The sequence below is a fragment of the Peromyscus eremicus genome, chromosome 4 (genome assembly GCF_949786415.1).
Source record: "Peromyscus eremicus chromosome 4, PerEre_H2_v1, whole genome shotgun sequence".
Classification (NCBI taxonomy): Eukaryota; Metazoa; Chordata; class Mammalia; order Rodentia; family Cricetidae; genus Peromyscus; species Peromyscus eremicus.
In genome coordinates, this window is record NC_081419.1 from 6307884 (window position 1) to 6334732 (window position 26849).

Sequence of the window (26849 nt, forward strand, 5' to 3'; positions counted from 1 at the left end):
CATGTGGGTGCTGAGAATCAAACCCAGGTAGTCTTCAAGAGCAACGAGTGCTTTTAACCACTAAGCGACTTCTCAGGCATGCTACAGTCTGGATGTCATCCACTGCAGAACTTTAAAAAAAAAATGAATTTTGACAAAAGAAACATGATTCGAGATCTGTCTGGGGAGATAGTTCAGTTGGTACAGGCATAGCTACCCATGAGTAGCTCAATTCGATGCCGAGAACCCACCTAAAAAGGCATGCTTGTAATACCCGATCTGGGGAGGCAGAAGCAGTAGAAACAGAACCTCACGGCCATCCTCGGCTACAAAGGTGAGTCTGAGACCCTGGGGGTTGTGGAGGGATACAGACCAGTGTGAAAAGAGTTGATGAGAAAAAAACGATCCACCACTATGCCCGCAGCCCCAAGCGGCTTAGTGCACCCGCGCCTTCAAAGTACTTACCGGTGCCCTTCCTCAGCCAGCGCGCTGGGGACAAGAACGCTGGGGTCGGCGCGAGACCCGAAACACAGAGCTCCAAGCACGTGAAGAGCTCGTGCGAGAACACTGCCTTTTTAAAAAACCGCAACGCGTGCGCTCAGAGTACTGAGATGTGGCCGGACGGCTCGCTTAGGCCAGGATAGACCCCGGCTTCCACATTCACGCCGGTTGAACTCGCCGCGCACGCGCGCCCCTGCTGCCCCTGCTCTCCTGCGCACGCGCGCAGCTGAGGCCATCGGGCCGCGCAGGGACGACTAGTTGAGCGTCGATCGGTGGGCGGTGAGGATTGTCGAGCGGCCTCAGTCCCCAACGGTCGAGCCTGCCGGGCGGTTCGCAGTCGTGGCCCCACATGGGGAGCCACTTTGCAGGACTCGAGGAAACGCTGGTAGGTTTTGGAGTGCCAGATTCGAGAGTCCTGCTGGGGCTCTGGGATCCGGCTCGGGGGCGGCGCGCTAGGGTCGGTGGATGTTCCGGCGGAACAGGGGCGGTTCCAGGGCGGCCTCCGGATGGAAAAGAGCCCGGGTGGACAGAGTTGTAGAGAAGAGGCTCGGGGCACGTGCAACTCTAGGAGGAGAGGAATGCCCCCGGGAGAGGACGGGAAGGTCCGTCCAGGTCACTGGGTTATGACGGTACCCAGAGCTCACCAGAGTAGGGGTTAGTTTGCGGCCACACTGGGAAGGGACAGGAGAGGAGACATCATTCATTAGCAGCCTCGCTCCTAGCAAGTGCCCAGCAGGTGTTTATGGAATGACTTACAGAAATGAGTGAATGTCCAGTTCTGAGTTTACTGAATTCATCCCTCAAATGTCTTTATGTGGACCCTGTCCTTGATCACAGTAATCCTCCAAAAAGTATGTTCTAGAAGAGTCCTTCTGACGTGATTACTATGCTGTGATTCTCCCTGGGTGCATCGCAGAGCTAGGTCGCGTCAGGATCCTTGTAGTTTCTTTTGAACCTTTCCAGGCTGCTGTCCACTTACTTTTAATGGGAGTTTCCCCCCTCTTTTCCAGGGTGTCCTCCCGGGCTTGCTTTTCTGCAAAATGTTGAGATTTTTGAAGCGGCCTCTAGTGGTGACTGCTGACATCAACTTGAACTTGGTGGCTCTGACTAGCCTGGGACTACTCACCCGGCTATGGCAACTCTCCTACCCTCGGGCTGTGGTGTAAGTGGAATTGGGGAGGAGGGTATACGTCCAAGAGGCATTATAATTAGTGATCTGAAGCACCTTGCTATACAGTGCCAAGGGGAGAGAAATCCTGGGCTTCTGGGCCTCTTGGTGATGTATGTTTTAGCATGTAGACAAGTTTAACATGTACCATCACTAATAGTGTGGGTGTGGATGAAACCCCAGAACATCCCCTATCATGTATACCTTATAGGTCTTGCCCTGGAGGAAGGTAGTAAGAATAACTTGGCCTGATAATTAAGAACAATAGAAGAAATTCTAGTTTCCAGCCTTAATTTTCATCCTAAAGTTTGAAAGGTGGAGGTTTGAGGGATTTGGAAGGGAGCTGGTTTTGTTCATAAGGGGAGATGTAGTTATTATTGAAAGGGTGTTTATTAACTAATACAGGCATTCTCTTTTTATAGATGTTTTATATAGGCATTCTTTTTGTTATAGATGTCAAGTAGAATGTGATCCCTCTACAAATAAATTCATTACCCAGTCTCAGCAAACCCCCTATAGTAGATTGGTTTGAAGTCAGTTTCCAGCTGACTTCAGGTGAGTGAAGAGCCAGGGTCAGATCCTTTGCACCAACTGATCTGTTGTGTCCCCAAGCACTGAGACACACACACACACACACACACACACACACACACACACACACAGAGCGTCATCTAACCTGTAGGAACACAGGGCAGGTTCTGCAAACACAATGAGCACTCAGGATGCCCGACTCCTGCAGATCCTAATTCTTTCTCTAGATTTTCTCGCCTGCCTGACTGTGTATGTGATATACAGGCACTATGTGTACGCATGTTCACGTGTGTGAGAGTACACATGTGTATGTGCACGTGCATATGTGGAGGCTTAAGATTGTTGATATCCAGTGTCTCCTAGACATTATATTTCATTTATGAATAATTCAATATATACTAATGAAAGATGAGAATTTTTTTTTCAAGACAGAGTTTCTCTGTGTAGCCCTGGCTGTCCTGGAACTCACTCTGTAGACCAGGCTGGTCTCAAACTCATAGATCCACCTGCCTCTGCCTCTTGAGTGCTGGGATTAAAGGTGTATGCCACCATGCCCATCAGGAAATAATTTTTAAGAGATAGAAAGAGTCTGCAGAAGCCGAAGAGGGTGTCAGAGCCTCTGGAGCTGAAGATACGGTATTTGGGAACAGCCTGACATGAGTGCTGGGAACTGAACTTGGGCCCTCTACAAAAGCACGTACACACTGAGCCCCAAGATGAGGGTTTTCCAGAACAAAACTCACATGCCCACGGTAGCGTTGTCATGCCTAAGCACTGGCTCATCAGGTCTCTCTCAGTGTCTGAGGGTGTGACACGCAGTTCCTGCTCTCACCTTGCAGCTCTTTCGTCAGATTGGTAGTTCTTCCGGAATTTATAGCTGTAGATATGTGTGAGGTTGCTCAGTCGCTTGGCCAGGACAGACCTAAATCAAAAGCTGTGGGGAGGGTTGGGGAAATGGCCTAGTGGGTAAAGCATTTGCTCTACAAATGTGAGGACCACAGTTCAGATCCCAGGCACTCAGTCAGATGCCATGTGGGCACTCTACCCCATCTGTAATCCCAGTGTACTGCTGCTGAGTCAGGGACTCGCTGGAGCAAGCTATCTAGCCATACTAGCCAAATGACAAGCTTCAGACTGAATGAGAGACCCTGCCTCAATAGATAGAGTGGAAAGTGATCAAGGGAGACTCTTGGAACCTTCTCAAGGGCAGAAATCCAGTGCTGTTTTCTCACGAGGTTTTCTTCTCCTGCCTGTGTTCACAATTATGATTTCTAGGGAGCTAGAGGGATGGCTCAGTGATTATGAGCACTGGCTGCTCTTGCAGAGGACCCCAGTTCAGTTCCCAGCATCTACCTGGTGGCTCACAACTGTCTAACTCCAGTTCGAGAGGATCTGATGTCCTCTTCTGCCCTCTGGGGACACTGCACGCATATGGTGCACAGACATACATGCATAACACCCATACACAAAAAATGGTTTTTATTTATCTATTTGTTTTTCAAGACAGGGTTTCCCTGTTGGTCCTGGCTGTCCTGGAACTCACTCTGTAGACCAGGCTGGCCTCGAACTCATAGCAATCCACCTGCCTCTGCCTCCCAAGTGCTGGGATTAAAGACATGCCCACCACTGCCCAGCGAAAAAAATAAATATTTTTTAAAAGCTTAACTAGCAGCTAAGGTTTCTAGTTGGATTAAAAAATGAGTTTTTGTTTGTTTGTGTTTAGTTTTGATGAAGTCTATTACGGGCAGTATATTTCCTTTTACATGAAGCGCGTCTTCTTTCTGGATGACAGTGGACCACCATTTGGCCACATGCTGTTGGCCTTAGGAGGTAGGTAAGAGAAACAGCCATTGTCTTTCAGGCCTTGGAATACATTAAGCTTAGCAAGTAAACCTTCTCAAGAGCAGAAATCCTGTGGTGTTGTTGTTTTCTCACCTTATTTGGTCCATATTCCAAATTTTCTGTTTTAGGTTATTTAGGAGGATTCGACGGTAACTTTTTGTGGAACCGAATTGGAGCAGGTAAGGATTTTAACTTTCCCTATTAATCTGCACATGAGATAATGGAGACACTATGCCTTTCTTAAGAACCAACAATTGCCATTTATTAATCTGAACCAGGAACCAGGATATGATTGATTATTTGGGTTGAGTTCCAGGACAGCCATGGCTGTCACAGAGAAACCCTATCTCAACAACAACAAGAAAAAAAAAAAAAGAAAGAAAGAAAGAAAGAAAGAAAGAAAATTTTGGTTAATGGAGCTGGAGAAATGGCTCAGCAGTTAAGAACACTGACTTTTCTTCCAGAGGACCAGGGTTTAATTCCTAGAACCCACTTGGGGGCTCACAACCATCTGTAACTCCAGTTCCAGGGAATCTGACACCTTCTTTTGACCAGGCATATACAGTCATATATGCAGATAAAACACCTATATGCATAGCCAGGCGATAGTGGTGCACACCTTTAATCCCAGCACTCAGGAAGCAGAGGCTAGTGGACCTCTGTGAGTTTGAAGACAGCCTGGTACACAAAGTGAGTTCCAGGACAGCCAGAACTGTTACACAGAGAAACCCTGTCTCAAAAAGCCAAAAAAATAAAACAATAAAAGACAAAAAACTTAAACAATAACAACAGCAACAAAAAAACACCCATAGATAGATAGATAGATAGATAGATAGATAGATAGATAGATAGATAGATAGAATACATAAATAAAAATTAAAAAGAAAAAAGTCTGGTTAAAGTTTAAGTGTTTTGTGATTGTAATTATCTTTGGCTCTTTGTGCATATGTCCTGTGATTTAAGGTGTGCATCAGCATGCCGAATGGTGAGACCCTGTCTCTAAAAACCACTCACCATAGAAATCCTGAAGCTCATTTTAAAGACTTGGCCCAATGATTTCACCCTTAGCTGCTCATGTGCCTCCCAGCTTTTGAGAGTTTCATTTCAGGGTCTGTGAGCTGCTGTGTGTTAGTATGCATGTTCTCAGGTCTGTGAACTGCTGTGTGTGTTAGTACTCATGTTCTCAGGTCTATGAACTGCTGTGTGTTAGTACGCATGTTCTCAGGTCTGTGAACTGCTGTGTGTGTTAGTATGCATGTTCTCAAGTCTGTGAACTGCTGTGTGTGTTAGTATGCATGTTCTCAGGTCTATGAACTGCTGTGTGTTAGTACGCATGTTCTCAGGTCTGTGAACTGCTGTGTGTTACTACGCATGTTCTCAGCTCTGCTGTGTGTTACTACGCATGTTCTCAGCTCTGCTGTGTGACTCCCTTTCCAGAATACAGCAGCAACGTGCCAGTGTGGTCCTTGCGCCTGCCGCCAGCCCTTGCTGGGGCTCTGTCAGTACCCATGGCCTACCAGATAGTGTTGGAGCTCCACTTTTCCCACTGTGCTGCCATGGGGGCCGCCCTGCTGATGCTCATAGGTAAACCTTGGCTCCCTGCCCGCCAGCCTTTGGCAGAGTACAGTAAAAAACCAAACACTGTGGCATTTTACCATGAGTCTTCAAGAGGCCTGGTGTTAGTGAGTGTGCTGCCCTAGTGAGCACATCTGCTTCATCCAGATTGCAGATTTGCCTCCACAAGACCCATACTTCTTTCTGGGCTGCACTCTTTGATGTAGGATTGATGGAGTATGAGGTCAGATTCTTATCAGAAGTGGAGATGTGAAGCCAGGCATGAGTGGTGGTGCACGCCTTTAATCCCAGCACTCAGGAGGCAGAGGCAGTGGACCTCTGTGAGTTTGAGGCCAGCCTGGTCTACAGAGCTAGTTCCAGGGCTACAAGCCAGGGCTACACAGAGAAACTCTGTCTTGAAAAACCAAAAAGAAAATAGAAGTGGAGATGTGGCAATAATAGCATATTAGAGGTGAGGGCTGCCAGACAGTGCTCAGGGCATGTATACACCGTGGCATGTACATGCACACAGGGGCACACACACACACACACACACACACACACACACACACACACACTTTTTAAAACATTTTAATACCTAAAGAAAATGGCCCTGAGCTTGGGAATGTAACATAGTGACTGGGCACTTGCCTAGCATGTCTGAGGCCCTGGGTCCATCCCCAGTGCAAAAGCAAAGCTGTGCCATGTTGGTTCTGGCTGAGCCTGTGATCCTAGCACGTGGAAGGCTGAGGTGGAACAGTCTTGAGTTGAAGTCAGCTTGAGCAATATAGCAAGAGTTTGTCTCAGTTTTTTTTTTCAATATTTCCTTCTGCATCAACTATATATAGTTTTCTTTCCCCCCATTGGGGGCTGGAGAGGTAGCTCAGAGGTTAAGAGCACTTACTGGCCTTGCAGAGGACCTGAGTTTGGTTCCCAGCATCCACATGGTGCTCACAACCACCTGTAACTCCAGTTTCAGGGGATCCCATGCCCTCTTCCGACCTCCATAGGCACCAGGCACTTGTGTGGTCCACATACATACATGTAGGCAGACTACTTATACACATAAAATAAGTCTTAAATTAAAAAAGACAAGATTTTTCCTCTTGTTTTTCCCTTAATAAGACAGTAAAATGACTATGTGCCATTTATATTGTATAAGGGGTTTGGGGTGATCTGTAGATGACTTACAATGTACATGCAGCAGGATGGGTGGAAGTTTATATGCAAATACCTGCCTTTGTGCAAACCGGGCCTGAGCATGCATGGCCTGGCATCCTCAGAGGGTCCTCAGCTAGTCTCCATGGAGAGGTAGCTGCCTGCACCTCCTGTGTGCATGCTCAGTACTGACCACTGTTCGTCTCTGCCACAGAAAACGCCCTGCTCACCCAGTCCAGGCTCATGCTATTGGAGTCCTTGCTGATATTCTTTAACCTCCTGGCTGTGCTGTCCTATCTGAAGTTCTTCAACTCCCAGATGCACAGGTATAGGAAGTGAGACAGCTTTCTGGTTAGGAGGGTTCTGGTGTTGCTTCCTGCTTTTTAGGCAGGGTCTGGCTGCAGAGTCTCCCAGCTCTGGGCGACTTCTAGTGTCTTTTGTCTTGAAGAGTTGCTTGCAGAATGCCTTTTGGTTACCTAATACTTTGGGTTAGGCCTTAGCCCATGATTTTTATTAGCTACATCCTTTGTAACTTTAACCCACAGTAAAATTTTTCTTGACAAAAAGAAAAATTCTTCTGAGCCCCCAACTGGGAGGTGGGGTTCTTTTTGTTGTGGCTGGTGGTCAGGGCTGGCCAACCTCGAGACTACTCGGAGAAGCACGCACTGTCCCTGAGCTGTAGGATGAGTCCTGGAAATGCTTCCTTGTCCTTCTGTTTTAATCCCAGCCCTTTCTCATTGCAATGGTGGCTGTGGCTGATGCTGACGGGGGTCTCTTGTTCCTGCGCAGTTGGGTGAGTTAGAGCCCCTGACTTGGACAGTATTCTTCCTGTCTGTGGGGTTGTCTGTCTTATAACCTTGTTTCACATCTGTCTTTTTCAGTATCAAATACATGGGAATTTTTACGTACTTGCTTGTGCTCAGCATTGCGGCTGTCCATGCCTGGAACCTGATAGGAGACCAGACCTTGTCAAATGTAGGTGGTATATCAACGCCACGTGAGTCTGTGTGTGGGGTTGGGGTGTAGAGCTGTCGTAGGGAGGAGTCGGCTTAAGGAAGTGGACCCTGGAGGCTTCAGGAGCGGGTGGGAGTGGGCCGCTTTCTGTGAGCCTCCTGGAGGTGGGGCTTCTTAGTGCCCTTCCCCAAGCCTGCAGGAAGTGTCTGAAAATGGTCCTGCTGCTCCGCGGATAGGAGACCTTTGCTCTCCTCCCTGGCAGATCCGAGTGTTCAGTCACGTGATGGCCAGAGCAGTGGCCCTGCTGATTGTCCCGGTTGTCCTGTACTTGCTATTCTTCTATGTCCACCTAATGCTGCTCTATCGCTCTGGGCCCCACGACCAAATCATGTCGAGCGCCTTCCAAGCCAGCTTGGAGGTAAGACACATGATGTCCAAGTCACTCCAGAACAAAGGTATTCCGAGGCTCAGAGTTTCTGCCTGAGCACTGTCGGAGCCAGCCTTGGTGGTTCTTGTAGTCCCAGAAGGAAGAGGTCCGTGGGTTGCCACAGGTCAGGGCAAGCCAGGGCTCCTCCAAACAGGACCCTGTTTTAAAAAACTAAATAAATGAGTAGACAGACAGACAGAGAGATAGATAAAAATAAACAGTGTCTGGGGCTGGAGAGATGGCTCAGAGGTTAAGAGCACTGATTGCTCTTTCAGAGGTCCTGAGTTCAATTCCCAGCAACCACATGGTGGCTCACAACCATCTGTAATGAGATCTGGTGCCCTCTTCTGGCCTGCAGGGATACGTGCTGTATACATAATAAATAAATAAATCTTTTTAAAAAAATAAAATAAAATAAACAGTGTCGAGTGAGCAATACAGTTGTGTGACCAATGTCAAGTGATCCAGAAGTGAAGCAGCCTATTGGTATTGTTTGAGGAGTTCTGAAGTAGGGACTGTGTGGGACAAGTGAGGCTGCCTCTCTTAGTCTGACTTGCAGTTAGACGCCTCATGAGGTGGACTCAGGCCCAGCGTGTGCTATGCTAACTGCGGGTTACAGAGCATTTTGCATTTTGGACTTTCAGATTGTGGGTGGCCCCTAACCCTCGTCCCCCCCAAATTGGAACGCTTCTGGTTCCAACATTTTGGATAAAGGCTACTGGCCTGTAAAATGTACCAGGTGTGGTGAGGAGTGTAGCCTGGAGCAGGCCTGCTCATGCCTCCTGGCTCTGCTGAGGCCCTGCATGTCACCACACCTGGTCTCATTTCCTCAGCACTAGACACAATTGCTTGACTCTCACAGGATACCTGCAAAAGGAGTGTGTGCTGGAAGGGTCACCTGAATGCCTGCACACACACGCATACACACACACACACACACATACACACACACACACACACACACACACACACACACTCATAATTTATAACTCAGTAGGACCCTAGTCTACGAGAGTTAGTTACAACTAATTATATGATGGTATTTGCCACTGCCCCATCTGTCACAAAGGCCAGTTGAGAATTGTTGGTCTCAGTCCAATGAGATGGCTCCACAGGAAGAGCACCTGCCATAAGCCTGGCACCTCTCTCCATCTTGGGACCCACAGGGTAGAGGGATGGTTTGTCTCTTGAGCTCACCTGAGACCTTTTCTGTTTGTCTAGGGAGGGCTGGCCCGAATCACCCAGGGCCAGCCCCTGGAGGTGGCCTTCGGTTCCCAGGTCACTCTGAGGAGCGTCTTCGGCAAACCCCTGCCCTGCTGGCTTCATTCCCACAAGAACACCTACCCCATGATGTAAGGAAAGTGACCATTTGAATTTGCGATCACACACGATTCTGTTAGTCACAGAATGTTCTGTTATCTCCCGGTTTGCTTATCTTGAGATCTGTCACTTTGTGTTATCGGGTTTAGAGGGACAAAGGCAGCAGGGCTCCTGGTCCCAGGCTCAGGATGGTTGCGGTGCCCAGTGTGACCCAGTAGGAGGGCTCTGGCATGCCATGTGTCTCCTGCAGTGGCCCGAGCAGCTCTGCCTGACAGCGGTGTTGTTTGGTCCCTGTCCTCTGTCCCTGGGGCGGGCTATATTGTTGAGTGGCACAGCATGCCGGGTGGTCTCTGCAGAAACACGGGAGAGCAGAGCAGCCTGCAGGCCTCAGCTGCCCGCTTCAGGTGCGTTCTCTGTTGACGCCTCACACAGATATGAGAACGGACGCGGCAGCTCCCACCAGCAGCAGGTGACCTGCTACCCTTTCAAAGACATCAACAACTGGTGGATCATAAAGGACCCTGGGAGGTGAGTGTGGTGCCTCAGCTCACTACCCAGCGGTGGGTAAACAGTCCTGCTGAGCCCTGGGCCTCCTTTTCATGGGTGCTCCCTGGCCAGGGACCTCATTCAGCCTTGGGGCTGGAGTATGTGCCTGTTAGTGTGAGGCCAGGGCCTACTCTGGATCCTCAGTGACCTGCCCTAGCATCTCTCAGGAGCTGTAACGGCCCAGGATTGGCCGCAGTGCCCTTCCACACGTGTTCCCCTGGAGAAGGCCTGTGTAGGGGCCTCTCTACACCCCCCTGTGTCTAGGCCTAAGGAGTCTGCCTGTAAGCAAGGTTCTTCCCTTCTTACCAACATTGGGCTTCCACTCCTCACTGCCCACTTGAGTGTTGCAGCCTCTAAGAAACCCTAGACCAGGTACTCTCCTAGCCCTACCAAATGAGTGTCCTTGGCCTCTAGACTAGTTCCTGCCCTCGAGGCCCCTACCACAGCCTCCAGGAGCACGCTTACCATCCCCAGGCCCGTGCCATCTCTGCACTCACTGTTCTTCCAGGACTGTGAGGCCGGGTTCCTGGGGAGGCCTCCTAGGCCAGTCATCTCTAGGTGTGCCCTCCCTCCGCTCCGTCACTCTTCCCCAGGTTTCCTGTGTCCGTCTATGCTTGCTGGCTTGGTTTGCCCGTCCACATGTCTGGGAGTGAGTGAGGCTGTCCTGGCCCGTCCGTGTGTCTGGGAGTGAGTGAGGCTGCCCTGTCTGCATGTCTGGGAGTGAGTGAGGCTGCCCTGTCCTTGTGTCTGGGAGTGAGTGAGGCTGCCCTGTCCGCATGTCTGGGAGTGAGTGAGGCTGCCCTGGCCCATCCGTGTGTCTGGGAGTGAATGAGGCTGCCCTGTCCGCATGTCTGGGAGTGAGTGAGGCTGCCCTGTCCTTGTGTCTGGGAGTGAGTGAGGCTGCCCTGGCCCGTCTAGCCTGTGTAGGACTTGGTAGTTTCTAAGAGTTTGGTGGCTTTTTTTGTTTGGTTAGTTTTGGTGTGTTTTTTTCTTTTACTTTCTTTTTAAGACAGCATCTCTCCTTATAACCAAGTCTTGCCTCAAACTCCCAATCCCCTTGCCTCAGCCTTCAAGTGCTGGGATTACAAGCATCTTAATTTTTTTTTTCCGGAGGTATGGAAAAAAGAGTATGTTGTCAATATAAAGATTTTTTTTTTGCACCTAGTTTATTCTTCATAGACAAATATGACATTGGCAAATGGAGTCACATTTGGCAATTTGTAAAGTGACCTTAGTTTGAGAAAAGTTAAATGAAACATAAACTATATAAAGTCACCTCACTCAAGGTATACATCATTGGGGGGTGCACGCTCCCCAGACTTTGCAGCCTCGGCATTCCCAGAGAGTTTATGGTAAGAGGGTGCTGGGCGGAGTGCCACCCTGACAGTACTGTCTTCCTAGACATCAGCTGGTGGTGAACAACCCTCCCAGGCCGGTGCGCCATGGAGACATTATACAGCTTGTTCACGGCATGACCACCCGCCTCCTTAACACGTGAGTAGTCGCCATGCTGGCTCTAGCGGGCATTGCCTTTCACTCCCTCAAACACCCACTCAGCCTGCTTCCTGCATCCTGTCTTCCCACCTCTACCTCACTCCACTGAGTCCGCACTGGGCCCTTGAGAAGACAGAGTGGCTTCATTACTTTCTGCCCACAGCCCTCTCTCTGGTGACTCCCTCAGCTCCCGCAGGCTCCTGGTGACCCTGGACTGTCACCCTGTTCATTTGGCCACCCTGTTAGTGCTGCAGTGAGCCAACATGGCACCTTTGGGCATCCACACTCACTTTTCTGCTGAAGTGTCCCTAAGGCTACACACCAGAAATCCTGTCTGGGTACCGTCCTATCCTCCACAGCATTGGTGTGCTGTCGAGAGGCTGCCAAGACTCTCTCTCTCACTGGACCTTCACGGTGCTTCGTGCATCCTGGGATGAAGTGAGTCCTGCCTGTGAGGCTCACTCACAGGCTCCTTCTGGACACTAAGGCTGAGTCATACAGAGAGTCTGCTCTCCAGCGTGAAACTACTCTGCTTGCTGGCCCAAGGCTGACAGGACTGCTTTTCTGAGTTCTGCTCTGCCAGTGACACCCCAGGGCCAGTTCTTAAGACTCCCTTCTTCCAGTCTCTGAGGCAGCCATTCTTTTCTCTGAGACTTGCCTCACCTGTCCAAAAAGTGAATGACACCCATCCGATTGTTACATCAACTCTGGACACACACGCCCTCACAGATAGCCAACAGGACAGTCTGATCTGGGCAGTCCCGTGTTGAGATTCCATTCTCAGAGGAGTCCAGCCTGTGTCCACCTCAGTGTGGCCTTTCCCTGGACGTGTGGGAGCCCCCTTTCCAGCCAGCTTCCCCAGCCTCGGCAGGTAGAACCAGCTTTGCGTTGAAACCCCTTCCCCTGACACTGAGGAACAGCTCTGCTCTTCCAGGCACGATGTTGCAGCCCCACTGAGCCCCCATTCTCAAGAAGTCTCGTGTTACATCGACTATAACATCTCCATGCCTGCCCAGAACCTCTGGAAACTGGTGAGTTCCATGTGGAGTGCTGGCTGGTCAGTGGGACACCCGGTTTCTACCTCGGAGCACCCAAAATGCCCCTTTGGATAATGGGTTCTGATGTAAAAGGAGACAGGGAGCTTGTAGTCACAAAGCAAGTCTGAGATGTTCCCATGGGGAGCTTCACTTCATCAAGTCTGGAGTCCTCCAGGGCCTCAGGGAGGGATAGGGAAAGTTCCAGATGCTGTGTGGACCCTGTGAAGGCCTTTGGGTCAGGGCTCTTACAGCCGTAGCTGCTTCCTGGCCTGTTCATTAGTCACCCTCTGCTCTAGTCCCATTCAGTTGTTGTGCCAAGTACCATGACCAGAAGCAACTTAGAGGAGAGGGAAGTCAGCAGTCTACCCCTGAGGGAAGTCAGGGCAGGAACTCAAGCAGAAACCATGAGGAGTGCTGTTACTGGCCCACTCCTGGACTCATGCTTAGCTAGTTTTCACGTACAGCCCAGGACCACCTGCCCAGGGAATGGTGCCTCCCACAGTGGACGGGGCCTCTACATCAATTAACCATCAAGGCCACGCCCTCCCAGACAGCCCACAGGACAGTCTGATCTGGGCGGTCCCGGAGTTTAGACTCGGTTCTCAGAGTGGTCCAGGCTGTGTCACACTGACAGTTAAAGCTAATTAAGACACCCTTTCACCAGACATGAGCTCCAGCCACTCTTGGGACCCAGGGGAAGCTTCTCAGCCAATTCTCAGGAGTTAATAGAGCCTAAGCAGTTGCCTGGTGAGGGGCTTGGCCGTCAGAGGGTGATTACTGAGGCAGGGGCCTGCAGTCACCTTCACTTCCGGTGATGGTCACTTGCTCCCCTTCAGAATCAGGTCTCCTGGAAAAGTTGCTGTGCAGAAAGCCTTGTTACTGGCCCACAGACTGAGTACTGAACCGCTTCAGGCCTGAAGTCATTTCCTAGGAGGAGAGGTCATACTGTCCTAGCTTCTGATTGGCTGCAGCAGCCAGCCCTGATTGCTCAGCTTCCCTCCCACTTTGGACCTCCCTAGGGAGTCCCATGCCAATTTGATAAGGCGCCTCTTGCCAGTTCCTTCAGCAAAGCTGTCTGAGGACTTTTCTTAGGCATGTCTGGCACATCTCTGCCGTTTTCCCCTTGTCTGTGCTGTGCATATTTGTAGCCACTCTGTTCTCCGGCCTCCTGAGCAGGCCTTCCTGATGACGGTCCTGTGCCCCTTCTCATGGGACTCTCTCTCAGTAGGAATGATGCTGAATCTCACTGACCTCCCTGCTACCGTGCTACTGATGGCTTCATCGCTGACACACACACACACACACACACACACACACGCCCTGCCCACTTGCTGGCAGCCCTTTGTGTACCACTTGGTACAGGTCAAGTAGAGACCCCAGATAAGGCGGCGAGCAGGCCTCAGAAGTGGCCACCCAGTCCAGGATGTCTTGCTCCCGCTCAGCCTCTTTTTTTTTTTTTTTTAATTTATTTATTATGTATAGTGTTCTGTCTGCACGTATCTCTGCAGGCCAGAAGAGGGTACCAGATCTCATTACAGATGGTTGTGAGCCACCATGTGGTTGCTGGGAATTGAACTCAGGACCTTTGGAAGAGCAAGCAGTGCTCTTAACCTCTGAGCCACCTCTCCAGGCCCTACCCCCACCCCCGCTCAGCCTCTTGAGATCTGTGGTTCTCATCATGAGAACCTCATCGATGAGGCACATATCAGGCTGTAACAGGCAAAGAACTACCAGGGCCAGGACCCTCCCTGAGCCAGTCTTGGGGGTTTTGACCTCTAGAACCACCTTACACTGGCCAGATAGTCTAAGAAATTCTGTTTTGGCTGGAGTTCTGAGTGCCCTTGTAACTGACTAGATGGCTTTTGAGTGTCTGTGGGAAGAGCCTTTCCTGCAGCCTCTGACAAGGACAGTGCCCTTTCCCTGTGGCTGGCTCAAATGCTGTATAGGAAGGTACCCAGGCCGAAGACTAGCTAGCATCATGTGCTTCCTTTGTTTGAGGACTCATCAGCCTAGCCGGGACCCACACTGGTTTCATAACTGTGTGATGGGTAAAAAGGCGAAAAAGCCAGGAAGTGATGGGTGTCCGGTCTTTAGGTTGACATTTAAGGCAATCTGAAAGGGATGAATAACTGACTAGACATATTTGGGTTTATCCTGGTTGGTGGTGCTGGGGATGGTCCTCACAAATGCTAGGCGGGTGCTCCGCTGCCAGCCCCCAGGCTGACAAGATCTCCTTCTGCAGGACATTGTGAACAGAGAGTCCAGCCGGGATACCTGGAAGACTATCCTGTCTGAAGTGCGCTTTGTGCATGTGAACACGTCTGCCATCTTGAAGGTGATGAAAGTCATCCTGTGTTCATAGTCCACACAGCGGCAAAGAATCCTGGGAAAGCCTGGGGCAGGGATCTGCTGACACATTGCTGGGGTTAGCCAGCTTCCTGTCATGCTCATTCCCTTTGTTGGTTTTGCTAGCTGAGCGGGGCTCACCTCCCTGACTGGGGGTTCCGGCAGCTGGAGGTGGTTGGGGAGAAGTCACGAGGCCACCACGAGAGCATGGTGTGGAATGTGGAGGAACACCGGTATGGCAAAAGTGAGCTGGTAAAGCCTGGGTCATGGAATTTGGTTGTCCTTGTGGATCTCGCGGCACTCAAGGACTACCACAACAACAGTGTTGGTTTGGAGGGACCTAAGCCCTCCATTCTGTTTGGCTGACTCTTGCAGTGGTCCATGATTACATGAGGTGTCTGTGCTGAGGGCCTGGGGGTGGAGGCTGGGATGACGGCAAATCATGCATCCCGGGGTGCACAGTCCTGACTTGGCAGGGGCGTTCGGGTGTGGTAGGAACTAAGTGGAATGACACGGTCCGCTGAGGTGTCCTTGTGGGTTATTGGAAACACGGGGGCATTGTCCTCAGCTCTTCAGCCCCACTGAGTCCCTTCCCTGGTGTCCGTCCACTCAGGCCAGGAGCAGAAGGAGAGGGAACTGGAGCTGCATCTACCCACTCAGGTTGACATCAGCAGGAACCTGAGCTTCATGGCCAGATTCTCGGAACTGCAGGTGACAAGTGGCAAGAGGGACGCCATCCTTCAGCAGGAGCTGATTTCTACCAGTGAAGGCACTGTGTGCTGCTGAGCCCTGAAGTTCAAAGTCCTCCAGCCTGGAGCTTGAGGCTCTGCAGCAGAATGAGTGTCTCTCCCTTCTGCAGGCCCATGAACCTGCGCCCACAGTCAGGGACAAGGGGTTTCTACACCAGTGTGACATTGTAATAATGTCAGGGTGTCTTAAGGCCTCCCATCAGGTCAGTTGGGTTACATTCAACCAACAGAGCCTTAAATAAGTCTGGCAGATTCAGAGAGTGGATGGCATGGCTCCTGTCACTGTCTGCAGAGCAAGTGCTAATCCATGAAGTTGGGTCATGCCCTGGAGCCATGGCTCTGCAGCACTTGCCAGATGAACTTAGTCTGGGCGGTTGACACACAAGGGAGAGTAGTGGAGTCACACACCTTGACATTGTGGCAGCTGGAGGTGAGGTCCTCCTCTGCAACCTGTGCTTTATCCTGTGGTAGTGGAAGATGCTGACGCTGAAGAACGAGGATTCAGAACACAAGTACAGCTCCACCCCGCTGGAGTGGGTCACCCTGGACACCAACATCGCCTACTGGCTGCATCCCAGAACCAGTGTAAGCGAGCATGTGTGAGCCCCAGTCACGTTCCTGGAGGAGGTGTCCTGGGTTTCTCCAAAGCGAAGGCTCAGAATTTGCTTTTTTTTTTTTTTTAATTTTTTTTTATTTTGGCCAAAGAGCAAGGCCTCCCTCTCAGACGGTCTGTTGAGGGAATCCATGATTAGCCTTCGTGAAAGCCCAGCGCTGCTTCATTCAGACAGTTTTCAGTATTTTCCCTGCGGCACCTGACCACTAAACTGGCCAGTGCTGGCTGGGCTATGTTGTGTGTGTGATGTTTGCTAGGCTGTGTATATATGGTATGTATGTATGTTATGCTGTGTGATGGATGTTATGTGTGTATGTTATGCTGTGTGATGTATGTTATGTTGTGTATGTATGCTGTGTGATGTATGTTACGTTGTGTATGTATGTTATGTGTGTATGTTATGCTGTGTATGTATGTTATGTTGTGTATGTATGTTATGTGTGTATGTTATGCCGTGTGTGTATGTTATGTTATAGCTCTGGTTATGTCGCCTCTGCCATGGCAGACTGGAAGCAGCATGGAGAGGCATGGGCAGATCACTGAGTGAGTAAATGCTAAGACTTCCCCAACACGCTTGTCCAGTGGAATTGAGGACAGTCACCAGAAAGTGAGGGCACGTGGAGCAAGTCCCAGGGCTCCCCCACAGCTGTGTGTATACACAGATTCTCTTTCCGGTTATGACCTTCCTGTGAGTAACTGTGTTGTTGAATGAGGAATCCCAATCCAGGCATGGTGGCACACATTTTTTTTTTTAAGAACTATTTATTTTGTATACAATGTTCTGCCTGCACGTCAGAAGAGGGCACTAAATTTCATTATAGGCAGTTGTTAGCCACCATGTGGTTGCTGGGAATTGAACTCAGGACCTTCGGAAGAGCAGCCAGTGCTCTTAACCTCTGAGCCATCTCTCCAGCCTGGTGGCACACATTTAAGACAGGGATTAAGGCCGGGCGGTGGTGTTGCATGCCTTTAATCCCAGCACTCGGGAGGCAGAGCCAGGCGGATCTCTGTGAGTTCGAGGCCAGCCTGGTCTACAAAGCGAGTTCCAGGAAAGGCGCAAAGCTACACAGAGAAACCCTGTCTCAAAAAAAAAAGAAAAGTGGCTAGGAACAAGTTTGTCCAGATGTGTCTAGGCTAGAGTTCCAGATGTGCCTGTGTACCTTTGGACTGCTGAAGTATGTTTGGTTTCTCTCGTGACCATTGCCCTCCACTTGGGGTGAGGAGGCAGGTAGCGAGCAGCTCCCTGTGATTTCAGGCTCAGATCCACTTGCTTGGAAACATCGTGATCTGGGCTTCAGCCAGCCTTGCCACAGTGGCCTACACCCTACTCTTCTTCTGGTACCTGCTCCGCCGGCGAAGGAGTATCTGTGACCTCCCTGAGGGTTAGTGTCCTCACAGGATGGGAGCACATTATACATAGGTGACAGCCAGCTTTACTAGGACCCCAGACCCTGGAGCCCCTGGTTTTGCAGGTAGGGGCCCTGAAAACAACCTGTGGCAGTTAAGATCCACACCACAATGGAGACTTCTTTAGAGGAGAGCACACAGGGGACAGAGGCTTAGTTCTTGATTGCCTGCATGCACCAGACACGCTGGATGAGGTCCAGCAGTCAGCAGGAGGCTTAGGGGTCAGTGGTCATATGCGGCTGACAGAAATGCCTTCAGAAAGAAAACCCAAGCACCGGCCCACCACTGTCCTGTAACCTCCATCCCAGAAAACATGGTCCCTTCTTTCTACTGACTTTGGCTACAGTTCTGGGCTGGTCACAATTGTAGCTCCCTGAGGAGCTGAGAGCAGCCTGTCCTTACACTGGTCATGAGCTAAGGTTGCAGGGAACCTCGCAGGGCTGGGCTGGGTCTCACCCTGAGCCTGGGCCTTGCAGACCCAGGAGCAGCAGCAGGGTCGTCCATCAGTCCACTTAGTCCTGGGGGTCGGGGAGTGAGGTGCTGAGGACAGCATGTGACTTTGGAATGAGCTCATGGCTAGCCCAGTGGTAGTGCTGCTCTGAGATACACCCTCCCACAGATGCCTGGTCCCACTGGGTGCTAGCTGGAGCCCTGTGTACTGGCGGCTGGGCGCTCAACTACCTGCCCTTCTTCCTGATGGAGAGGATGCTCTTCCTCTACCACTACCTGCCAGCACTCACCTTCCAGATCCTGCTGCTTCCGATCGTCCTGCAGCACGTCAGTGACCACCTGTGCAGGTGTGGGCACGGTGGGCCTGAGGGCCGTGAAACTGGGGAGAGGCTTAACCACCTGTGGACCAGCGTTCCAGGACAGCGGCAGCTCACTGCCCAGACTTGGCGGAATGTGGCAGATAAGCTTTGGGTTAGCGTAGTGTGGTGGCACCCACATTTAATCCCAGCATTCGGGAGGCAGAGGCAGGCAGGTCTCTTGTAAGTTCGAGGCCAGCCTGGTGAGTTCCAGGACGGCCAGGGCTGATACACAGAGAAACCCTGTCTCAAAGAAGAAAAAAGAAAGCTTTGGGTTGGAGCAGAGGGCCTTGATGCGGAGGGCATGGGAAACACGCCTGGCATTGTGGGTAGAGCCGTGGCAAGTCCAGGAGCAGGATGAGGGTCATGTGCAATGTATCCAGGCAGATAAGAGTTGGTAGGGGCACAGAGAAGCAGGGGAGATCTAAGGAACGCACAGGTAAAGTCCACAAGTGTGTCAGCAGGTTCCTGGGGGATGGCTGGGCAGGGATGCTGTGGGGGAAGCAAGCCAGATGCTCTAACCTCACTCCCTGTTGCCCACAGGTCCCAGCTGCAGAAGAATGTCTTCAGTGCCCTGGTTGTAGCCTGGTATTCCTCTGCATGCCATGTGTCCAACATGCTTCGTCCACTAACCTACGGGGACACGTCACTCTCACCAGGAGAACTCCAAGCCCTTCGCTGGAAAGATAGCTGGGACATTCTGATCCGGAATTACTAGCTAAGAAGAGCGCGGAAGACAAGCATGCAGAACAGAATGTAAAAAATGTGTTTGTCTCCCACCAGCAGAGGCCTCAGCAGTCAGGGACTGGCTGGGTCCAGGGAGGACTCCAGGGATTAATTACGATTTCTCCTGGAGAGCCACTGGTTTCTCATTTGAGTGATTTATTGCTCTTCACACAGTGAAGACTATGCCCACAGCAGCATCACCCGTGAGGCCCACCTCTGACCAGCCAGTGTTTGAGCTGCCAGCGTGGGGACCACCAAGGCAGGCAGGAGCACCCGGCCAGGGAAGGAGTGGACAGGACTCCCGTGATGAGCCTGAGCGTCCCACCAGCTGTGGGGCACCAATGGGGTCTTGGCCCTGCCTTTCACAAGACCTGCAGCCACCCCAAACAACTCACTGAGGCACAGCTGACCTGTGTAAAGCCTACTTGGAAATCTGACAGTGCATTAACACCAAGACTCCTCATGATCTGTATTTTAAAAACCCCTTCTGGGAAATTTCACCAAACGTCTTCACTTGTCTTCCAGCCAAGATGTCATCCATACACTTCCTTGCCTTGAATTTGCCTTTCCTAATGTAAATAAAAAGGAACAAATTGATAATCGTTTTTTAGTGTTATTTATTGATTCTTCCTCCAATGAGGGATTTCAGTTCAACACAACCAGTACAGCACTAACAGAAACCAGCCCCCGAGCTCAACACAGCTCAGCTGCTGTCATGAGTGGGAACCACGGTTGTATTTAACAAGAACAATTGAGAAGTGTCTGCGCCAAAGCCTGTGACAATAGCAAAGGACACTTCCTTTTGGGCCATCCCGTGGGAGGGGAGACAAACCTGACAACATCATAGAATGGACCATTTGGGAAGCCATGAGCTCAGGTTGGGTGTGCAGGAGACTGGCTGGCTTTAGGCAACCATGGTCATGTGACTATTCTGCACTTAGTGCTCCCCTACCTGGAGATAGCCTGCCCTGGCATGCTCACCATGAACTATACCCAAGTGGCTTGTACAGACAGCCCCTGGGGCTTGGGCTCCCTGCAGAATTGCGAAGACACTATTTTAGCCATAGGAAACCTGATGGCCTGCTTCCATTTATCCCACAATCCAGGCCCCAGGATACCCAGGAGTTCCTTGCATCAAGTGTGATGCTGCTTAGGGTCACGTGAGTAGACAGACTTGGGGTTCCTTCCTGCCTCGAGCTCCTTAGACTGGACGATAGACCACTTGGAGGTGTTAAACTAGGTTCATTGGTCACAAACAGCCTGCCACAAAACAAATAAGGACATATAACGTATCTTCAAACTTTACTTCTGCAACATGTACATGAACCACATCATACTGAGAAGCACATCACTGTGGTTCACTATCAACGCCAGGCCAGCAAGGCCAGCCAGTGCCGGGCTGTTTCCTCAGTTGCCCCATAGTGTATGTCCTGCACCCCTGGAAGCCGGCACCATGGGCTTTCTTTGCAGTTTGGGACACTTCTCAGTGACCCAGAAACCTGTTGGCCTCCTCCAATGAGAGGAAGCAGAGGACACTGGAATGCTCTGTCAGCATGATTCTGCCCTCCCAAGCAAGGAAGGCCTTGGTCCTAAATGCTGCCACCCTAGATCACGCTGAGAGGAACCCCTGACTGTGCTTTTAAGGGCAAGTGGTTGTCCCCAGGCTCAGACCCTTAACCATGGGTCTGTGGGGAACCTACATATGCCGGTCTCAGTGGGGCCTGCTGCTGGACTCCAAGTGTGAGCGCTTGCCCGTGGCCAGCACCCCAGGGTGATCTCCGGGCTCAGGGAAGGTCCTCTTGTAGTTGCGCCCATTGGGCCCTCCTCGGTGCCGCTTGCACAGGTCACCGTTGAGAATGTCCTGGATGTGCTGGACGATCAGGTTGATGGCGACTGCAATGAGACATGGGAAATGCTCATCACGTTCACTCCTGGAGCCCTTGCGGCCTGCCCTCACTCCTGTACTCTGCAAAACACTCAGCATGCAGGAAAGCCACTGTGCCTTCCTGCCTCCCAGCAGTCCCGACCTGCCTGCCTGCCTGATGTCTCAGCGGACAGAAGGCACACAACTGGACAGGTGCAGCAGAACTCCTGGCTTCTGTTGTTGACAGCCTGACAAAGACACATCCCAGTGGCCTGACAGGCCCTGGCCAGCAGCTCTGGGTGTTTGGAAAGTACACAGACCCCATGTCCCAGATGAACGTTGACAGGCCCCATGCACATACTTGGGAAGCCTTGGTAACCAAGGCAAGTGGTGGCAGTGTGCTTGGGAACAGGGCTGGGGGTTGCTTACCCATGTTGTCAACCCCCCGAGGGATGATCACATCAGCGTACTTCTTGGTCTGAAAGACACAGAGGGGTCTCCTGAGGCTGTTTCCTCCAGGGTGACTTTAAGGTACTCAGGAACAAGGGATGAAAGCCTGGGTGTTGGTAGCACCGGCAGGTTGGAGACAGCCTTATACAAGTGTGAGATGGGGTCTGAACAGTGCGGCAGAAGATTAAGCTGGAGTGAACTTGCACATTGGCGCCCCCACCGTTTGCCTAGTCACAGCTTACTTGCTGGCCTAGGTAGGTGTGACGCCTCCCACAGTTCCTGGCCTCTGAAATTGGGACTGAAGTCTGCAAATGCTCTACCTATAAGAGTAAGTATGACAGACAAGAGATGTGCCAAGCGCAGGCCTCTTAGCCGGCCCTGCACGGTGTGGAGACAAGCATGGCCCCTGGCCCCTGCATGCTCTCACTACCGATTTGTTCTGATGCCAGTGAGACTCCAGCAGACACCTCTGAGGAAAGCAGAGGGAAAGATGTGGCTGAGGGGACAGGGCTGAACCAGGCAAAGCCCAGAGGGTGAGGCACACTCTTGACCCAGGCTGATACTGCCAGCCTGTGTGTTTGGGTCAAGGAGGCCTGTCCCCTGCAGCAGATAGGTTTCGGAAGGTAGTAGAGACCCTTGCCATGAATGGGAAAAGCAGACCTTGGCTGGGACCCACTCTGGCAGCACCGTTGGTGAGGTGAAGAGGGGCTGAAACCCACCCCCCTTCCCCAGCAGGCTGGGAAACACTTTTGAGGGGCTGGCTGGCTTGAGGGGAGGAAACCCTGGGGAGGTCAGCAGCACATGGGTCAGGGAAGGGAGGTGGCAGGCTTCTCAGGAGGCTGGTCAGATGCAGGCCTCAGGGTTTCGCTGCCTGCTCAGCACCTACTCAGCAAAAAGCCCAAGAGTTGAGACTGCAAGGGTCTGCACTTCACACATTCCTACTTTGCAGGAACTTCAGAGAGCGTGAGTATTAAAGAAGAAACTCTTTTAGCCAGGGGTGGTAGTACACTGTAATCCCAGTACCCAGAAGGGGCTCTTTTGGTAGCAGCAAATGGAACTTATTTATCCTGTTCTTGATAGTTCTGCTTCCTTTACTTTTGGGGCCGCGGGCAGGCTCTCCATTTCTGGGGCATGTGGTGGGACTCTCCATTTATCTCTATCTGGCCTGGAATGTACTATGTACACCAAGCTGGCCTTGAACACGTAGAGACCTCCTGCCTCTGAGCTCTGGGATTAAAATGCACAACCATGCCTGGCTTTTATTTTCACCTTCAAGTGATAAAATACTGGGAGCTGAAGAGATGCTCAGCAGTTAAGAGCAATTGTGCTCTTACAAGAGGACTCAGTTCAGTTCCCAGCACCCACATCAGGCAGCTCACAACCGCCTGTAACTCCAGTTCCAGGGATCCCACACTCTCTCCTGGCTCCTCTCTCCTGAACACACACATGCACAACACACACACACACACACACAAATACATTTTTTTAAAGAGGCAAAACACTATTAATAAGCTTCTCTTTAAAACACTTCAATTTGACACAGCATGATGGCTCACACTTAGAATCCCGGCACTCAGGAAACTAAATGTAGAAGCCTGCCATGAGATCAGGGCCAGCCAGGGCTACAATCCTCAGCTCCCCACCACCTGACTCCCTCTCTGAATTGGGTAAAGCCACAAATTCACCTCTAACTCCAGAAATACAAGATGAGTCATCAGGGATCTTAGCATCTGATCACAGCAGCCCAAAGGACAGTTAAAGCACCCCACAGCTACTTCAGGCAGGGAACAGTCCCTGCAGCTCCAAGGGGAGTGAGCAAGATACACAGGCCAGGCTTTGAGGGGAACAGCCAATGCATGTGCACCAGGGTCTAGCCTGAGGCAAATAGGCCAACAGTGCAGACAGGGAGAGGTGGGCAGAGCGGAGACCCATTTTCATTTTTGAATGGATGAAAGCAGTACCGGCAGGCAGAACTCCTCAAAGGCTGGCTTCACAAAGGTGGTGTACTGGGTCAGAATCTGCTCCAGGTCCCTCCCTCGGTGCACATCCCGGAGAACTGTAGCAACAGGAGCAAGGCACCACCATAAGCCCTCCTTGGGACTCCTGCAGCACCCGAGCACAGTCAGGGACCTAGAAGCCCTTACCTCTTCGAGACAGCCTAACATCCGAGTCTGTGTCTACAAAGAGACGCAGGTGGAACATGTCCCGGATCTCCTGGGTGTAGAATACCAAGATGCCCTCGAACAGAACCACGTCAGCTGGGTAGACCACCGTGGTCTCTGACAACCTGCCAGGGAGAGGCTTACTTTAGTAACAAGGGCCCTGACTGTCCACAGAAACAGACTGGGGTGGAATCCACCAGCGGACAGTGTGTAGACAGCCCTCTCACTGGCCCTCCTGGGAACTACGTGCTTACCTTGAGTGGGTCACAAAATCATAGGTGGGGACCTCGACAGTCTTGCCTTCGACAATGTTTTTCAGAGTCTTGTGCATCAGATCATTATCAAAAGCATCTACAAAAACAGCAAAAGGCCAGTCTACCCAGCTGCCCTGGTGGAGCAGCCGGGAGAGAACCGCCTCTGCCCGGAGTCAGCACGGCTGGGAGCCAGGGCTGCTCAAGACCCCACAACACACCACAGGATCAAGGATCAAATCGTCCCAACAGGAACTGGGACAAAGACTTTCTGATTGGCTAGCACTGGGGGGAAGAGAGATGACTTGGGCCTCTGCTCCTCTGTGTCTGGGAAGAGCCAGTTAAAAGTGTTGTTCTCTGACCTTGTGTCCCTAGAAAAGCTGAAACTTTCTAGGCACCCTCTGGACCAGGAAACAGCTCCAAGGCCTGGGCACCAGGTAAGCCTTTGCTTCTACTACCGGCCTCTCTGAAGACTGCCCCTAGACAGTTGGGGAATCCATAGGTCACCAAGGCAGTAGGGTGTGCAAAGAACCCCTTAGCAGCAAGGTGCAGGGAGGTGATGTCAACACATCCAGAAGTGATCCTGAAGACACCTCTGCTACCTCCTTCCAAGTGAACTAGACAGTCTTGAATGCTCCAGGCCCACAGCACTTAGCAAATCCTCCTAACCTAGTGGGTAAAGGCTTCAAGAAGCCTCTCTGCTTCTGCCTTCCAATACAATCCCCACCTCGGCAGTTGGTATCAGCAGTTCCCCCTGTACAGCCTTGGTAACTCTGCATCCTACATACACACTCCTGTACAGCCTCCCACGGCAGTCTGCACCCAGCAAACAGCTCCGAGAGCCCCTGATCTGTCAGCCTGCATCCCAGTCACCTCCTACAGCCCTGGTCCAGCAGTCTGCATCCACACGCACCCCTGGATCTGTCTGGCAGTCTGCGATCGCTGTAGAGCCCACGACGTAGCAGTCCACCCTGCACCCCACCTCTCCAGGCAGGCTGTCTGCATGTACCTGGGTGGTCGAAATTGTACTGTCCCTTCAAGGCCTTGGCCTTCTGCTCGGCCGTCAGAACCTTATAGAAGCAGTCCTGGCTCAGGATGACCAACTTGCGCTGCCGGCGGTCCACTTCGTTCTGTCCCAGCAGCTCCATGATCTTCTCGCACACTGTTGACTGGGGACAGAAAGTGCCGGAAGTGGGCTTGTGCAGTGACCCACCAGGCCCCGGGGGCGGCCCCTTGGCTGCTAGCAACAGGTGACACGGCCGGGCGGGAGGCAATGGCGCCCCAACCCGCGGCCCGTCAGTCCCTCCGCGAGGCCCGGGCCACTCACCTTGCCGCTAGCGGTGCCGCCGCTCACGCCGATGAGGAACGGCCGCGGCTGGGGACGATCGGCCTCGGGCGCGGCGCTCTCGCAGCCGCCGCCTCCCGCCGTAGCCATGTCGGGCTCCCCTGCCCTACATCCACTGACTCTGCCTGCTCCCGCCGGGACGCAGGGGCAAACGCCGTGCGCATCGCTTCCGGGAACCAGCACGCATGCGCGCAGGGGGCGGGGCACTCCGGGCGAAGGCCTGGAAGCGCCTAGGTGACTCCAGAGTGACCCCGGTACCTGGAGGCGGGGCCTGGATGGGGCTCCACCCCCGCGACGCGTACTCTCTCAAGGTTTTTTGGGGGGGCAGGGAGAGGCGTTGGTTGGTTGGTTGGTTGGTTTTTCGAGACAGGGTTTCTCTGTGCAGCCCTGGCTGTCCCGGAATTCACTCTGTAGACCAGGCTGGCCTCGAACTCACAGAGATCTGTATGCCTCTGCCTCCCAAATGCTGGGATAAAAGGCATGCACCACCACTGCCTGGCTCAAGTTTTAACTGCTGGGCCAGGCCACAATCTCCAGCCCACACACCTGTAACCACCCCCATTTTCCCAGCACAGCCAGGATCCTGTCACCCATATACCTAGGGCCTTCCCTGCTTGGCTCGCCAGTGCCTCCTGCCACAGGTACCCCTCCTCAGCTGCTCTCAAGGTGGGAACATGTCATCCTGAGAAACGTAGTAAGACCTATCACTTCCTGGTGCATTATTTAAGTATTCTAAGACTCTGTGAAGGGTCTAGAGAGATGGCTCAGTGGTTAAGAGCACTGGCTGCCCTTCCAGAGGACCTGGCTTCAATCCCAGCACCCACATGGCAGCTCACAACTGTCTGTAGCTCCAGTTCCAGGGAACCTGACACCTTCACACAGACATGTATGCACATAAAATGCACATAAAATAAAATAAACAAATTATTAAAAAAAAAGAATCTGTTAAATCTCTTCATTTTTAGACAGAATCTTGCCACATAGCCCTGGCTGCCTGGTACTATGAAGTCCAGACTGGCCTCAAACTTGTGGCAATTCTCCTACCTCAGCCAACTGAGGGTGGAAATTACAAGCTTGCACCACCATGCCTGGCTTTTTAAAATATTAAACATAATAATTTTAATTATGTGTACGCACACACACCAGTGCAAGGCTTGGGGAGGGTAAGCTCCTTAGAGAGCTGGAGTTACAGGCAGTTGTGAGCTCCGCCCATTGTGGATGCTGGGAACTGAACTCTGGTCCTCTGCAAGAGCAGATCACACTCTTTTAAAACATTACTTTCATATTATTATTATTATTATTATTATTATTATTATTATTATTATTATTATTTTGTTTTGTTTTTTCCAGACAGGGTTTCTCTGTGTAGCCCTGGATGTCCTGAAACTTGCTCTGTAGACCAGACTGGCTCACAGAGATCCCCCCACCCCACCCCCACCCCCACCACCACCCCCCCACCGCCTCTGTTTCCCAAGTGCTGGGATTAAAGGCGTGCACCACCACTGCCCGGCCTTTTATTTTATGTGTATGGGTGTTTTACCTGCATATGTTTGTGTACCACATTCGTGGAGTTCCCACAGAGGCTAGAAGAAGGGTATTGGATCCCCTGGACTGGAATT

General features: G+C 51.6%; 2 protein-coding genes across 8 annotated transcripts; one reads left to right on the forward strand and one right to left on the reverse strand.

Annotated features, from left to right (window-relative positions):
- Window positions 1-697: 697 nt before the first annotated feature.
- On the forward strand, window positions 698-19758 carry Pomt1 (protein O-mannosyltransferase 1). Of its 5 annotated transcripts, none has more exons than XM_059260046.1 (20): window positions 698-865; window positions 1491-1642; window positions 3903-4009; window positions 4150-4200; window positions 5459-5605; window positions 6948-7059; window positions 7461-7526; window positions 7615-7708; window positions 7950-8105; window positions 9336-9466; window positions 9867-9962; window positions 11382-11474; window positions 12409-12505; window positions 14754-14846; window positions 14984-15101; window positions 15471-15568; window positions 16078-16191; window positions 17475-17601; window positions 18246-18423; window positions 18976-19758. In XM_059260046.1, exons 1-20 carry the CDS (start codon window positions 830-832, stop codon window positions 19148-19150), a joined length of 2241 nt encoding a protein of 746 aa, XP_059116029.1. In that variant the 5' UTR covers window positions 698-829; the 3' UTR covers window positions 19151-19758. The 5 variants fall into 5 exon arrangements, with proteins under 5 accessions (XP_059116029.1, XP_059116028.1, XP_059116030.1 ...); XM_059260045.1 differs by lacking the exon at window positions 698-865 and adding an exon at window positions 986-1082; XM_059260047.1 differs by lacking the exon at window positions 698-865 and adding an exon at window positions 1046-1134.
- Window positions 19759-19794: 36 nt separating this feature from the next.
- Window positions 19795-25406, reverse strand: Uck1 (uridine-cytidine kinase 1). 3 transcript variants are annotated; one of them, XM_059260050.1, is made up of 8 exons: window positions 25213-25401; window positions 24895-25054; window positions 23889-23985; window positions 23617-23759; window positions 23434-23528; window positions 21452-21500; window positions 20859-21051; window positions 19795-20418 (listed from the first exon to the last, which is right to left on the reverse strand). In XM_059260050.1, exons 1-7 carry the CDS (start codon window positions 25318-25320, stop codon window positions 20870-20872), a joined length of 834 nt encoding a protein of 277 aa, XP_059116033.1. In that variant the 5' UTR covers window positions 25321-25401; the 3' UTR covers window positions 19795-20418; window positions 20859-20869. The 3 variants fall into 3 exon arrangements, with proteins under 3 accessions (XP_059116033.1, XP_059116035.1, XP_059116034.1); XM_059260052.1 differs by lacking the exon at window positions 19795-20418 and having other exon boundaries at window positions 20444-21051; window positions 25213-25406; XM_059260051.1 differs by lacking the exons at window positions 19795-20418; window positions 20859-21051; window positions 21452-21500 and adding an exon at window positions 21519-21792.
- Between the last annotated feature and the right edge of the window lie 1443 nt (window positions 25407-26849).

Bases quoted from the DNA above. Each gene is read 5' to 3' on its own strand.
- Uck1 (XM_059260050.1), bottom strand. From the start codon at position 25,320: ATGGCTACGGCGGGAGGCGGCGGCTGCGAGAGCGCCGCGCCCGAGGCC. The intron at 25,055-25,212 runs GTGAGTGGCCCG...TTCTGTCCCCAG, and splicing joins GCGGCACCGCTAGCGGCAAG to TCAACAGTGTGCGAGAAGAT. The intron at 23,986-24,894 runs GTACATGCAGAC...CTGTTTTTGTAG, and splicing joins GTACAATTTCGACCACCCAG to ATGCTTTTGATAATGATCTG.
- Pomt1 (XM_059260045.1), top strand. From the start codon at position 987: ATGGAAAAGAGCCCGGGTGGACAGAGTTGTAGAGAAGAGGCTCGGGGC. The intron at 11,475-12,408 runs GTGAGTAGTCGC...CTGCTCTTCCAG, and splicing joins ACCACCCGCCTCCTTAACAC to GCACGATGTTGCAGCCCCAC. The intron at 14,847-14,983 runs GTGATGAAAGTC...TGGTTTTGCTAG, and splicing joins ACACGTCTGCCATCTTGAAG to CTGAGCGGGGCTCACCTCCC.